The sequence below is a fragment of the Geotrypetes seraphini genome, chromosome 4 (genome assembly GCF_902459505.1).
Source record: "Geotrypetes seraphini chromosome 4, aGeoSer1.1, whole genome shotgun sequence".
NCBI lineage: Eukaryota > Metazoa > Chordata > Amphibia > Gymnophiona > Dermophiidae > Geotrypetes > Geotrypetes seraphini.
This window is the reverse complement of record NC_047087.1, coordinates 263,204,914-263,219,822: the sequence shown is the minus strand read 5'-3', so window position 1 is coordinate 263,219,822 and position 14,909 is coordinate 263,204,914. Positions and strand designations below refer to the sequence as shown.

General features: G+C 43.3%; 1 protein-coding gene across 2 annotated transcripts in view; it reads left to right on the top strand.

The window, feature by feature from the left end:
- The first annotated feature begins 7,039 nt into the window (after window positions 1–7,039).
- The window catches only part of BLNK (B cell linker), a 309,255-nt gene continuing 301,385 nt past the window's right edge, over window positions 7,040–14,909 (top strand). For both annotated transcript variants that reach the window (XM_033943169.1, XM_033943170.1), the window contains exon 1: window positions 7,040–7,163. In XM_033943169.1, coding sequence (XP_033799060.1) covers window positions 7,089–7,163 — 75 coding nt within the window. In that variant the 5' untranslated portion in view covers window positions 7,040–7,088. The remainder of the gene's footprint in view (window positions 7,164–14,909) is intronic.

Sequence of the window (14,909 nt, the reverse complement as noted above, 5' to 3'; positions counted from 1 at the left end):
TCAGGAGCAATGTTAGGGAATTCTTTTTCACGGAGAGGGTGGTAGATGTCTGGAATGCCTTCCCGAGGGAAGTGGTGGAGAGGAAAATGGTGATGGAATTCAAAAAAGCGTGGGATAAACATAAAGGATCTCTAATTAGAAAATGAAGAATGTAAATTAAATAGCTAAGGCTGGTACTGGACAGACTTGCATGGTCTGTGGTGATTTGGTGAAGGATGGGATGGGAAGGGCATCAGTGGGAACTCCATTAACTTGGAACATGAGGATGTTACTGGTCCGACTTTATGGCGGATATCCTGCAAGCAGGATGGTTGGATAGGCTGGAATGAGCTTGGACGGCAACTTCAGCATTTGGAACCTAGGACAATACCAGGTGGACTTTACAGACTATGACCCAGAAATATCAAAGAAGAGACAAGTTACATTAATCATGTATTTTTAATGGGTATAACTAACGGGCAGACTGGATGGACCATTCAGGTCTTTATCTACTGTCATTTACTATGTCAGATAGTTAGTGCCACAACCCAGACAGAGCCAGTGTTGAATGTGCAGGAATTTGTTTAAATACTGTACTGCAGCTGGCATTTAGAAGCACCCATCATGCAATTTATGTATTGTACCACGGTAGGATCAAGAAAAGTTAAATGCCTATGAACGCTGCATGGATGGTTTAAGAGGAATTGGGGAAAGTGGGGGGGCAAGGTGATTTAAAAGGCACCACAAACCATATTTTAAGCAAGCGATCAGGCATTGCCCCGGGGTCCAGACAACGGTTTTCTTTTTCTTTGTTATTAAAACGTTTGAATTCATTTTATAATGTGTAAGATTTCAGAACAGTAAAATCAAAATAAAATAAATCACAAATAACCCTCCCCCTCCCTCCAAAAAGGAAAGGAAAACAAAATAAAACAGAGAGAAAAAGCATTGGAAGCACATTCCTAAGCTGCAGTACCCTTAAACAGCCACCAGAAGGTCCTCGAGATATACTCTAACCCAGTGTTCTTCAACCTTTTTACACCTATGGACCGGCAGAAATAAAATAATTATTTCGTGGACCAGCAAACTACTAAGACTAAAAATTTTTTGCCGCCCCATCCCCGCGAGCTCGGTCCCACAAACCATCTGATCCCATCCGCACAAGCCTCAAATAGTTATGATTTTATATTGAGCATATTTTATTAAAGTATAAAAAGAAACAATATTCTATACAATTGTCATTTTATAAATACAAATAATACAGTGCAAAGATCAACAAAACCCGTCTCCCCTCCCCTTCACATATATCCCCTCTACTATCAAGAAAACTGAATAAGCCAAATTATTACAGAATGCTGCACAAATATCATGTAACAGAATACCACAGTCACACATGACAGGAATGGTGTTAGGGGAGTGGAACTAGGGCAACTGCCCTCTGGTCAGAGAGAGCCCTAAGCCAGCTGGAAGCTAAAGAATTACTGCCTGGGCTTTGCACTCCCCAGTTATGTCTAGCAAGATATATATTTCAAATCTGATATATTTGAATCACAAGATAGAAATAAAATTATTTTTTTCTACCTTTTGTCGTCTCTGGTTTCTGCTTTCATTGCCTTTTCACTCTCTTCCATCCAGCGTCTGCCCTAAGAACATAAGAATTGACACTGCTGGGTCAGACCAGTGGTCTATCATGCCCAGCAGTCCGCTCACGCGGCGGCCCTCTGGTCTAAGACCAGCACCCTGAGACTAGCCCTACCAGTGCACGTTCTTGTTCACCAGGAACTTGTCTAACTTTGTCTTGAATCCTTGGAGGGTGTTTCCCCTATAACAGCCTCTGGAAGAGCATTCCAGCTTTCTACCACTCTCTGGGTGAAGAAGAACTTCCTTACATTTGTACGGACTCTATCTCTTTTTAACTTTAGAGAGCGCCCTCTCGTTCTCCCTACCTTGGAGAGGGTGAATAATCTGTCTTTATCTACCAAGTCTATTCCCTTCAGTATCTTGAATGTTTCGATCATGTCCCCTCTTAATCTCCTCTGTTCGAGGGAGAAGAGGCCCAGTTTCTCTAATTTTTCACTGTACGGCAGCTCTTCCAACCCCTTAACCATCTTAGTCGCTCTTCTCTGGACCCTTTCGAGTAGTACCGTGTCCTTCTTCATGTAAGGTGACCAGTGCTGGACGCAGTACTCCAGGTGAGGGTGTACCATGGCCCGGTACAGCGGCATGATAACCTTCTCTGTCTCTTCAGTCCAGCATCTGCCCCTTCCATTCACTGTCTGTCTTTCCCTGCCATCTCTCCTCCTGCCCCCCCCCCCCCCAATTTGGTCTGGCATCCATCATCTTCCTTCTGTTCCCCTCATGGTCTGGCATCTCTGTCCTTCCCTCCCCCCCTGTGGTTTTTAGCATCTCTCTCTTCTCATTTCCTCCACTCAGATCTGATATCGTTCTCTGCTCTCTCTTCCCTTTTCTTCTCTGGTCTTCCTTCTCTATTTTCTGCCTCCATCTAAATTAAATTCTTTCTTACTATTTAGTCCTGTTTCCCTCTTTTCACTGTGTCTACCCACAGTTTGTCACCCCTTTCCCTCACCCCTCCATTATCTTACTATTTTCTTCCCCCTTTATTTATCTCCTCCTTCCATCCAATATATGTTCTTTCCCCACTTCCATTCAGCATCTGCTTGCCCCTCTCAACTGATATCTGCTCTCTCTCCCTTCTTCTCACTTCCATCATCTGTCCCTTTCTCTCTCTCATCTCCTCCATTCCATCATCTGCCCCTTCTCTCTCTCATCTCCTCCATTCCATCATCTGCCCCTTCTCTCTCTCCCCCCCCCCCAACTTCCATCATCTGCCCCCTTCCCTTCAGCTTTGCGGGTCACTTTCTTTCCCCTGAGGGTGGCTCATGTCAGGGGGAAGCTTTTTCCGAGCAGAACCGCTTGCAAGGAACAGTGGAACTTACTTGATGTCGATGCTGTGGCCCGTTGCTGTTTGAAGAAAAAAAAAAAACGTAGAAAAAAGGGACCTGCAAAGGTGAGAGGAAGGGAAACCTCCAGGACAGCTGCTCTTTGTCCTCCTTCAGCGGCCCAAGAGTCTTTAGGCAAGCGGCAGCTCTGTGTGCTTTTAACTTCGGCACAGAGCTGCCCCTAAGCAGTAGTTTAGCGCGGTTTCATGAAACAGCCTCGGGGCCTTTGATAACCGGCCCACTTCGATGATGCAATGTGGGCCGGCCTAGCAAAGGCCCCGAGGCTGCCTCATGAAACCGCGCTAAACTACTGCTTAGGGGCAGCTCTGTGCCGAAGTTAAAAGCACACAGAGCTGCCGCTGCTGGTCTGGAGGTGCGGAGACAACGCAGGAGGCATACGCGGTGGAAGGCAGGAGTCCCAGCGAAGGCAGGAGTCCCGGCACAGGCAGGAGTCCCGGCACAGCGACGGCAACAGGAAGTTGCAAGTCAGCTGATGCCGGCACCTTTTCTTGCAGCGCAGACCGTCAAGATTTTTTTGCGGACCAGCACCGGTCCGCGGACCGGCGGTTGAAGAACTGTGCTCTAACCTTCCTTTGCTCAGGTTACATGCTACATTCTCAATTATCTGAGCAGTTTATGGTGGTGATGCTAAGTTTGTTGTATACTCCAACTCTCAAAAACACAGCAGTTCATTGTGCTTATGTGCACATCTATTTTCCTACTGATAAAACATTTTCTACTATGATTTTGGTTTATCATAGACATATAAAGGAATAAACCTTAGGTAGAGTTCTAGTGAAACAGATGAATTAAAAATATTTATTGTAGCTGACAAGCCATTATAAAGCATAGTAGGTCCTAATTATATGAAATAAAACTATAATTAGTAAGCTACTACTTTATTAGAGCCACATAGCTATTTTCCCAATTACAGCTCTAAAATATGTTTTCACATAATAAGCACTGAATGCTTAAATAGTACTATGCCAGAATATTAGCATTTATGCACATATGCGTGCAAATACGTGCACAAATGTGGGCATTCAGGATATTTACACACGTTCTTAATGCCTAAATCTTGGTGCCCTCCTTATAGAAGTACCATCCCAGTGGTCTAGTAAGGGAGGGGGCGGACGGCCATGGGCACTGTCCTGGTGGGGACGCTGACACATCTCCTCCTCTCTGCCTCCCCTCCCACTCCTCCCCCGCTGCGCGCGCGTCTCCAATTCACCCCCACCGTACTTCTAGTTCTTCGCTGGCATGAGCAGCAGCTCCAACCTGCTCCATGCACCAGCCTCGGTGCTCCCGTCTGACATCACTTCCGGGTCCCATGACTAGGAAGTGACGTCAGAAGGAGAGCCGACGCCAGCACGGGCAGCAAGTTAGAGATGCCGCTTGCTCCAGGGAAGTTAAACAGGTATGAGGGAAGGGAAAGGGAGCACATGTGGCCGGGGGGGGGGGGGGGCACAGAAGAAAGCAAAGGGAGGATACCACCTCCCCAGGCGCCTCCCACCCTCATTATGCTACTGTATCTTCCTAGAGCTAGTTCTGCTGGATTATTGTAATTTGGTATTATTTGGTTCAGAATGTTGCCACTCATCTCTTTAACCAGTGTAAAGGTGAGAGAACATCACCAAAATTCACTCCTTCCTCTCTGAGCACACTACCCAGATCCTTGTCCACACTCTCGTAACCACAGGCTTAGACTACTGCAATCAATTTCTAACAGGTCTCTCGCTGAGCCACCTTTTCCCCCTGCAATCTCTGCTGTATGACTTATCTTCTGCCAGCCTTGCTATACTCGCCTCACCCCTCTCCTCAAATTACTTAACTGGCTCCCTATCCATCTTCTCATACACTTCAAACTCCTCCTATTACTAACCTTCAAGCGCATTCATTCTGCAGTCCCTCAGAATCTCTCCTCTCTTCTCTCTCCTCAAATACCTCCCCAAGCAATGGGACATCTTAAGAGGGCACTGCTGTGAACCTCACATAAAGGTTGTATATCTCACCATAACCTCATAATATGGTGAGCCCCCCAAACCCTACTATACCCACCTGTGTACCACCCCAATAGAACACCCAATAGGTAGCACCTATAAGGCAGTATAGTAGGGTTTGGTTGGGCTCACACTTTCTTCCATAAATATAGTGGTTTGAGTGGCTTGTGGGCCTAGGTCCTCCTCTCTATGGCTCACTAGCCCACCCACCAGGCTACTTAAGACACCTACTGTATGTGCAGCTCTGCTTGGCTTCCCCATACCAGATGCTGCTGTTTTAGAGACAGATATATTCCTTTTTGTTCTCATTTTGTGTGGTGGTACAGAGTCAGTGAGCACTGGGGAGTGTGAGCGTGTCTTACCTTGATGCATGCAGTGGTCACCTGGTCAGTTTGGGCACCTTTGTGGCACTTAGACGCTTCTAAAACAAGTCTAGTTCCAAACGTCTAAGTTCTGCCCAGAACATCTTACAAAACATTTGATTATCACAAATAATGGTAACAAATAATGGAAGTAGGTACACACAAAAGAACTTTGTTTGTTAAGTGTCCTTCTCAGTTGTGTTCAAGGTTGATGGCTTGTCCAGAATCCCACTATTAACTAGAGGATGAGTCACCACCCTGGGAGGCTCAAGGGGCTCAATGGAAGGCTCAATTCCTTGGGACTAGCTGGGGCCAGGCAGGTAATCAGAGGAGAGGGGGGGTCAAAAACAGACTGGTGGCTCCAGAAAGAGTCAGAACAAATTGTCAGCAGTGGCTCTAATAGGGCAGTTTAACTTTAAATATCTGAAGGCAGTAATTCTCCTCCAGTGAGGAACATTTCCCAAGTTTTTAGGGAGGGATCTGAAGTAGGTATTTAAGGAAGTGCCTCAGGATCTTTCCTGTTCCTCAGAGGAAGCTTGATCACCTGTTCCACCTTCCCTTCAGCTGACTGTTATACCTGGCATGTTTGTTCACAACTTAGGGACTTTTTGTTGCAGCTGGGGGTACCCAGGTTAAGACTCATAGAAACATGATGGCAGATAAAGGCCAAATGGCCCATCTAGTCTGCCCATCCACAGTAACCATTATCTCTTTCTCTCTCCATGTTGTAAAGAAGGACCTTTGGAACCAGGTCTTAATACGAGGGCAAATAAAAAATTAAATTATACGATAACAGAGCTAGTGAAATGCAACATATGTACTCATACATTGCCTGTTGGATAGTTCGTCCACGCGTAGTGCAGCACTCGTGTTAGGCCCAGGGCTTTCAATTCAGGCATGGAGGTCCATGCCTGCCATTAGCTTTAGCTGCAATGGAGGGATATTTCTTGTATAATTTGATTAGAGTGGCTATTGGACTCCAAGCTGTTATGGAGGGTGCTCCTGTGGTTTGTTGTATTATATATTTTTCAGCTAGCGCACCTTAGTAAAAGGACCCCTATATTCTTATATTTGTAAGTATTTTGTAATTCTTTCTTAAAGTCTCTTGGAAGGAAGAGATGATAGTCTTATATCCTCTGTTACCTTGCATGCACCAGAATTTTGTTTGCAGACTAGAGTATAACTGAGTTAGATCGCTAGGATTCTGAGAGTCAGTTATCTGTTAATCACCAATTTTTATGAACAGAGTTTTCCAAAGAGTTAAGAAATTCAGAGTTTCCTGGGGTTCATAGCTTTTTACTGTCATTTTGTTTCTTCTTTAATACAAGAAAAGTCAATAGGAGAAAGAAACCAGTGCCAGAATAGTTAAAAAAAAAAAAAAGCCCTCTCATTAAAAAAAAGTGTCTAGTGTGTGCTTCCTTGGTTCCCTTAAGAACAAAAGGGCCCAGAACCCCAGAGAGTGGCACTGTAACAAGGAATCTTCACTGGCCTGAGCGCCAAATCATTGGGGAAACTCATAAAGAGACTGTGCAAAGATCTGCTTTTCACCCTGTGAAGCCATTACTTCCAGAGGAGCACTTCAGCTATCGGAGCTTTGATGCTCCTTTGCATATTGTTTCGCTGCAGTTCCCCTAGGAAGGAAGGGGTTAAGTATGCATGAAGCTCAAAAAATTTGCAAAGAGAACTTCCTCCTCAGTGATTTTGTAACAGTAAAGTGCAGCCAAGCACACAAAATCAGTCTGAAGTTTACACAAGAGGTCTAAGAAAACTTCCTCTCGGAGAGTAAGATGGCCTCAAAACTACCCCTTCGGGAGGAGTTTGAGAGCTGGACCCCCTACCAAGTGGCAGATCTACTGCAACAGGTATGTCATTGCCAGATCTCTCATTTTCCTGGACTAATCACTGTAGGAATGGAATCAGTTATTTGTATCTGATTGTGTCTGTTTTCTTTATCCTAATAGTTTTATGCCATTTGAAACACATCCCACAGGATAATGTATTAGGAGATAATTGTGAGCAAAATAATTAGTTGCACTGGGTTTGTAAGTTGTTCTCAGCAGGCTGAGTAAGAAGAGAAATTATCAACCCAATTTGTAATTTGTTTTGCAGTGTGATCACATAGATCATTGGAAACATCAGTACCATTGACTATAAATAATTCAGTGGCCTGTTTACAAAATAAAACTGAGCCTCATTTTTTTATTTTATTTTAAGCCTGCCAGATATTGTTAAAAAGTCCTTGAAAGCTCCTCCTCCCCTCCAACACCCATGAATATAAGTAGATTGAACTATTGGGGAGCTACTTTTGCTAATCTTTATCATTGCCCCAAACTGGAGCAAACATTTCCTTTAGCATCCATGCTACAAAACTCTGACTTTTATCTCTAATCAGCTGCAGGCAAAGTTCTGCAATCATAGGATGCCAACTCTGGAAATGAGGGGTGAGGAAGGGATGGACATCTACAATCATTCAGGAGCCTTTAGAATTGCTTCCCTTTATTTCCATGGCTTGTTTTAATTCCACAATTATCCAGTCCACCACTACTGAGGATCAGGCATCTCTTATGTGTTGCCAATGGGGAGAAGGGGAACAAGGGTAAAAGGTCATAGATTTGATATACCACCTTTCTGTGGTACAACTAAATCAGTTTGCATTTACACTTCTCCCTCCGTATTTGCTGTGATAAGGGATTTACAGAACCGCAAATACAGAAAAACCGCGAATAACTTTTTCATATGTTATTCGCTGTTTTCTATTAAAAACCATCGTGAATATGGTGAAACCTGGCCTGTTCCTGAAGGAGAGGCAAAATACGGTGAAGAAAGTGCTGGGAATCAGCGATTTTCTCTGTAAATGCTTGAAATCAGCGATTTCTCTATGCAAGCTGATATAATTTGGGGGGAGGAGCCAGCAAGCTAAAAAACGTGAATAATCAAAACTGCGAATGCTGAAACCACAAATACAGAGGGAGAAGTGTATTATATACAGGTACTGTCTGTCACTTCGTGCAGGAAAAATGATCTAACGCAGGGCACACTAAAGTGTCTGAATTAGTTGGGGAGGGGACTTGGAGGTGCTATTCAGGTAGTGTACGGGCATTAGCATGTGCTAACTTAATAATGCAGGCAATTTGGGAGCCCTTAGCACCTTCTAATTACTTCCTACGCTAAATTTTTTTGTAATAACTTTGTGCTAACGCTAGCATGAGCACACGGCCAGAAAGTCAACAAATGGAAAAATGCCTGTTTTTACTTGCCAGGCTAGAAATGGGATTAATGAGTGGAAAAATCCCCCATAAGAATGTGCTAAACCCATGTACTAGCACTATTTAGTAAACGGGCCCCTTAGTATACACACAGGTGCAGTTGTACCAGTGGATTTCTCCACTCCAGCTCAAATTTTAAAAGGAAAACTTTATTTACGTACTATGAGACTGTACCCACCAGAGATACAGAAATATACTGTATACACATGTGTAGCCTGAATTTTGGCATTTATGAACATACAGTTTAATGGCAGTCAAGGTAAAAAAAATTACACCAAAAAGGCTTTTATGCATGAAGAAACATTATAAAATTACTCCCCAAGTAGCTATTATCTGTTTTAAAATGCCATGATTAGGAGCTTTCTGTCATCTTATATTCAGCTGCTAGACTGATTACTTATCCATCCAAGTGGTGCAGCAGAACTAGCAAACGACTTAATACCGCTAGCTCCTTCCCACTTCCCAATATCTTCCCGATTCCCCAAAGCAACCTCACCTACTCTTTATCTCCTCTAGAAATTACCAGATATCTTCTTCATGTAATACCCTTTTTTTGTAATTCTTTTGTAATCCGCCTTGAACCTCAAGGCATTGGCGGAATAGAAATCTCTAATGTAACATAATGTAATTTCTCAATGTTGTAATATGTGTGAATTTTTGAAGGTGCCGTCTTGATGGATATAACACCAATGAAAATGCACGTAGCTTATCTGTTTAAAGTTAAATGGCAACAGAACACAAGAATAGTCATACTGGGTCAGACCAATGGTCCATTTAGCCCAGTATCTTGCTTCCAACAGTGGCCAATCCGTGTCACAGATACCTGGTAGAAACCCAAATAATAGCAACTTTCTGTGCTATTGATCCAAGGCAAACAGTAGCTTCCCTCATGTCTGTCTCAATAGCACTTTCTTCCAGAAACTTATCCAAACCTTTTTTGCACCCAGCTATGCTAACCAGAGCTCCAGAGCTTAAGCTTTCATTGCATGAAAAATATTATCTCCTGTTTGTGTTAAAGGTATTTCAATGTAACTTTATTGAGTGGCCCCTAATCTTTGTAATTTTTGAAAGAGTAAAAAATCAATTCACTTTTACCCATTTTACAGCACTCAGGATTTTCTAGACCTCCATCATATTCCCTCGCAGCTGTCTCTTTTCCAAGTTGAAGAGCCCTAACCTCTTTAGCCTTTCCTCATACGAGAGGAGTTCCATCCCCTTTATCACTTTAGCTGTTCTTCTTTGAACCTTCTCTGATTCCACTATCATTTTTGAGATATGGCAACCAGAACTAAATGCAACTGAAAACAAGATCTGATAACCAAAGTTATCTAAGTTTCCATCCTCAGATAACTTCGGTTATCAGATTTTGTTTTTATTCACTTGGTTAAAAAAAAAAAAGACCTTATATCGATAAATCTTGTTGTGAGTCTCTTATTTATGCGTTGGTCACTTCTAAATTAGATTACTGTAATATTGTCTACACTGAGCTTCCAGCAGTAGTAATTAAAAAATTACAAATTGTGCAAAATACTGCCATTAGAATTCTTACTAATGTGCATAGATACAATCATATTACTTCTCTATTCAAAGAATATCGTTGGCTTCCAATTAAATTTAGACTGATCCATAAGGCTTTAACTTTAGCACGTAAGGCTATACATTCAGGCCTACCTTGCTGTTTAACAAAACTTTTGGTCCCTATAGCACCCAGTTCAGAATTTGAGATCATCTAATGCTCATCAATTAATAATAACTTCAGTGAATTTATAAACCCCCCCCCCCCCCCAAAGCATTTTATAGCTCAGGTCGGCGCGCTGAATGCTCTGTGCTGCTCCTGACACTCATGCAGCTTGCACTAAAAACTGCTTCCGCAGTTTTGTAACAGAGGAGGCATGTAGTTAAGTTCTCTTCGTAAATTCTGCCTTTTTTGCTTCAGTCCCATTCTTATGGAACTCTCTTCCATTTGAAATTCGGTCTGAATCACCCTATTCTAAATTTAGGGCTTCTTTTACTAAGGTGCGCTAGCGTTTTTAGCGCACGCAGGAAATTACCGCATGCTACACCACCGCGCACTACGCATCTAGAACTAATGCCAGCTCAATTCTGCCATTAAGGTCTAGCGCGTGGCAATGTAGCGCGCGCTATTCCGCGCGTTAAAGCCCTAGCGCACCTTAGTAAAAGGAGCCCTTAGAGTTCTTTTAAAATTAGCATTTCATTAGAGCTTTCTCAGATTCTGATTTTGCAGCCACTATTAAACATTTTTTTAATTCCCTTTTTTATCTTTCCTTTTAATGTAATGGTATTCTTCTCCTTCTATTGTTTTTATGTAAACCGCATTGATGTTAAAACAAAATGTGGTCTATAAATCCTAAATAAACATAAACAAATGTAAACATACTCAAGGTTGAACTTTTGCTTCATTACATTGGCATGTATTAGGGATGTGTTATTGTGTTTTACTGATCTATATTAATATTCATAGAGTACCAGTTTGCCCATTGAAAAGCATGATTCAGACTGAAGGTACAAGGGATCCTCAAAATGTTTCCGTAGTTTTATTTTTTAAACACTATTTATTAAATTACATTAGAGATTTCTATTCCGCCATTACCTCGCAGTTCAAGGCGGATTACAAAAAGGTAGTAGATGGAGGGTTACAAAAGAAGATCTCTGGTCATTTCTAGAGAGGGTACAGTATTTCAGTCTCACGGTGGGAGGGTTAGCGAGATTCTGCTGCATAGGGGGATGGGAGGGAGGGATAGAAAGATGCTGCACAATGGGATGGGTGAGAGAGGAGGAAAGATGCTGCACAATGGGATGGGTGAGAGAGGAGGAAAGATGCTGCATATGGGGGATAGGGGAGAGAAAGCACTGCCGCCAGCAAATCAGGCAGTACAAGGATCAAGGATGGAGTGTCAAGGATGGAGTGTCAAGGATGGAGTCGGAGATATTCAGGAAGGGCTTCAGGGGTCGACCTTAACTAGGGCTTATTTTGGGGGTAGGGCTTATATAAGGAGCATCTTTAAAAATCATGCTAGGGCTTATTTTCGGGGAAACATGGTAGTTACCAATGACATTATTCTCATGTTCTACTTTATTGATGAATTATATATTTCTTATTCTCATGACTATCCCCCAGATCTTATTAATGGTGCCCAGATTTGTGTGCCCAACTTTGTGCGCACATTGAAGAGACACATGCAAATTGAGTAAGGAGCAGTGGTGTAGCGAGGGTGAGTGACCCCTGGGCCAGTAGTGCCCTTCCCCTGCCCTCTTCTCCGCCCTCTCCCGCTCCTTCCCGGAAACCCCCCCCCCACCATGTGCACACCCCACTTCACCTGTACCTCTTTCACTTTCCCAGAGCGAGCAGCATTACAAATTTGCTGCCCGTGTTGTGTCTACTCTCCCTCTGACATCACTTCCTGGATGCAGGACCCAGAGGTGATATCAGAGAGCGCCGAAACCGATGCGGACAGTAAGTTTGTAATACTGCTCACGCTGTGAAAATTAAAAAGGTACAAGGGAAGGGGTACATGCATACAGCATGGGGGGGGGGTCGGGAAAGAGTGGGGGGCAGAGAGGAGGATAGGTGCCGGTGCTCCCACCAAGACGGTGCCCAGGGCGGAACGCCCCCTCCCCCTTACTATGCCACTGCACTTAACTATCAATAACTGGGTGTTAAAAACCAATTATAAATTATAATTGGCACTCATTAAAATTTGCTGTGCACTAGGCTATAAGGCATGGCATCTAACTCTACTAGTTTGCAACTGAAAGAGGGTGTGGCTACAGGTATGTCAGGGGCATCCAAAAAAGTTATGTGTAGAATAAGGCCCCAGTGCAGCCAACTTGGATGCCAGCATTGACAGCAGGCTTCAGCAGGTTTAAGTCTGGTATCTAAAGTTAGGCGGGGGAATTGGCACTAAGGGCTCCTTTTACTAAGCCGCGTTAGGGCATTAACACGCGTAATAGCGCGCACTAAATAGCCCTGCATGCTAGACGCTAACGCCAGCATTGAGCTGGCGTTAGTTCTAGCTGCATAACATGGGTTTAGTGCGCGCTAAAATGCTGCGTGTGCTAAAAACGCTAACGCAGCTTAGTAAAAGGAGCCCTAAGTGTGATTCTATATAAGGCAAATGCCCTCTAAAGAACTGCACTTAGGCCTGAAGTTAGGCCCCTGAATCGGAGTGCCTAGCCAATCTAGGTGCCTAACTTAATTTTTTTAATTAGTGCTGATAACTGAAAGTGCAATAAAAAAAACAAATAATTTTTTAAAAATTAATTAGCCAGTAGGCCCCTAACTCTTGGTGCCTACCGCTTTGACGTGCTCAGGCACCTACCAGCAAGTAGACGTGGTTAGGGATGGATTTGGGACAGATTTTGGGCGTGGTTTGACTTGCACTTAACTTAGGCACACTCACTTGGCCCCCCCCCCCAAAAAAAAAAAAAAAAACCTGGCCTAAATGGCAGTGCACCTAAGCTTACAATGCCTACTGGTGCTTAAGACTGCTTAGGCACCGCTAGGCGCAAGGCTATAAATGGTGCTTAGCAGATGATTGACAATCACGCTCAACGGCGCCTAGAAGCAAGGCACCATATATAGAATTATGGCTTTAGTGCTGATTTTTTTCCAGCGCCAAATTCTCAGTGCCATTAATAGAATTTCGCCTTTAATGTGTTGTAAAGTAGTTTTTCACATACACTTTCAGTCTGATTGGTATACTTTGTCCACTTACTGCCTCTTGTTTTGGTATGATAGGGCATAGATAGAAGGACTGGAGGGCTTAAATGATTTAAACAAGGATCACCTTACAGGTCATGGACCTGATGGGTCGCCGCGGGAGCGGACTGCTGGGCGCAATGGACCTCTGGTCTGACCCAGCAGAGGCAACTTCTTATGTTCTTATGTTTTTAAATACTCTTATATTAATATTTACATTGTTTGACTAAATTAACAGATTTTATAGCGTCTCCAGTTCTTTACTCTAAAAAGTAAACGAAGTCCATCCCCACCTAGACCTAATCAGGCAAGAATTCTCAGAACTGGACAAGAGAACCCAGAAGTCTGTGAATTACCAGTGCAAACTTCCATCTGGTCCTCAGATTCCAAGGCAGGTCAAGGAAATGCTAACCACTGAAACATGTGCCTTTTGGGTAAACATTGCATAATTTTTACCATGGTTGGAAAAAGTATGCATCCTAATGTATTTTATACTTTCATTCTTTTCCTGTGTGACAGTTTTTACTTACAGCATCTCAAATTCTGAAATGTTTACATTATCCAGTCTATATGACAGAAACTCTCAAGTGCGCTAAAAAAATAAAATATTTAGATCTGGTTCATAAATAATATCCAATCAGCAGATGTTTGGGGCTTTTTCATCCCCCAAGTGCATTTCACATGAGCTTGACAAGCTGAATTTGGAGGTCAAAATATTCAAAAAGGTGCACTGAAGTATTTGTTATTTTTTATGCATCATGCTAGCCTTGATTTCTCTGCCTCTCATATTATTTTCTTAGCTATTCACAATCAAGGTACATATTATTGCCAGAATTGTCAGTAGTTTAAAATGGTGATTGCTAGTATTTTTCCTTCTGTCTTCTTTCTCTTTGGTTTCATTCCAGTATTCTGTCTTATTAATCCCCAGTATTATATAAAAAGATTTTTTTAAACTCTATATTCCAAGCTCACTAAGTAGCACCCTGTAACAGACAACCGGGTGTGGCAGGCTGTCTTGGCTTTTCTAGGAGAGGTCAGCAGATAAAAGAGCACAATGGCATATGAGTAAACTAGTCTTATAGCCCGTTACATTAACAGGTGCTAGAATATATGTGTGTGTCTGTCTTTATTTCTTTCTCTCTCTCTCTCCTTAGCCACTTTCTGTATTTCTGTCTTTCTTTTTCCTCAGCTGTCCACCACCACCATTCTCCCTTCCTTTTATCTCCCCTGTGTCCACAACCACCCCTTAACTGCTCCCCTTATCCTGCAGCAACCTTTCTCCCTTTGTTTTACCTCCCCCCTGTCGAGCAGCACCTCTTTTCTGCTCCCCCTGTCCAGCAGTAGGCCTCCCTTCCTTTTTCTTCCCCATGTCCATCAGCACCTCTTCCCCTGTCCAGCAGTACCTCTTTTCTGCTCCCCCTGTCCAGCAGCAGGCCTCCCTTCTTTTTTATTCCCCCCTGTCCAGCAGCACCTATTTCCTGCTTCCCTTGTCCAGCAGTAGGCCTCGCCCCCTCCATGTCCACTTTCCTGCTCCCCCTGTCCAGCAGTAGGCCTCCCTTCCTTTTTCTTCCCCCCCCCCATGTCCATCAGCACATCTTCCCCTGTCCCAGCGGAGAACCTGA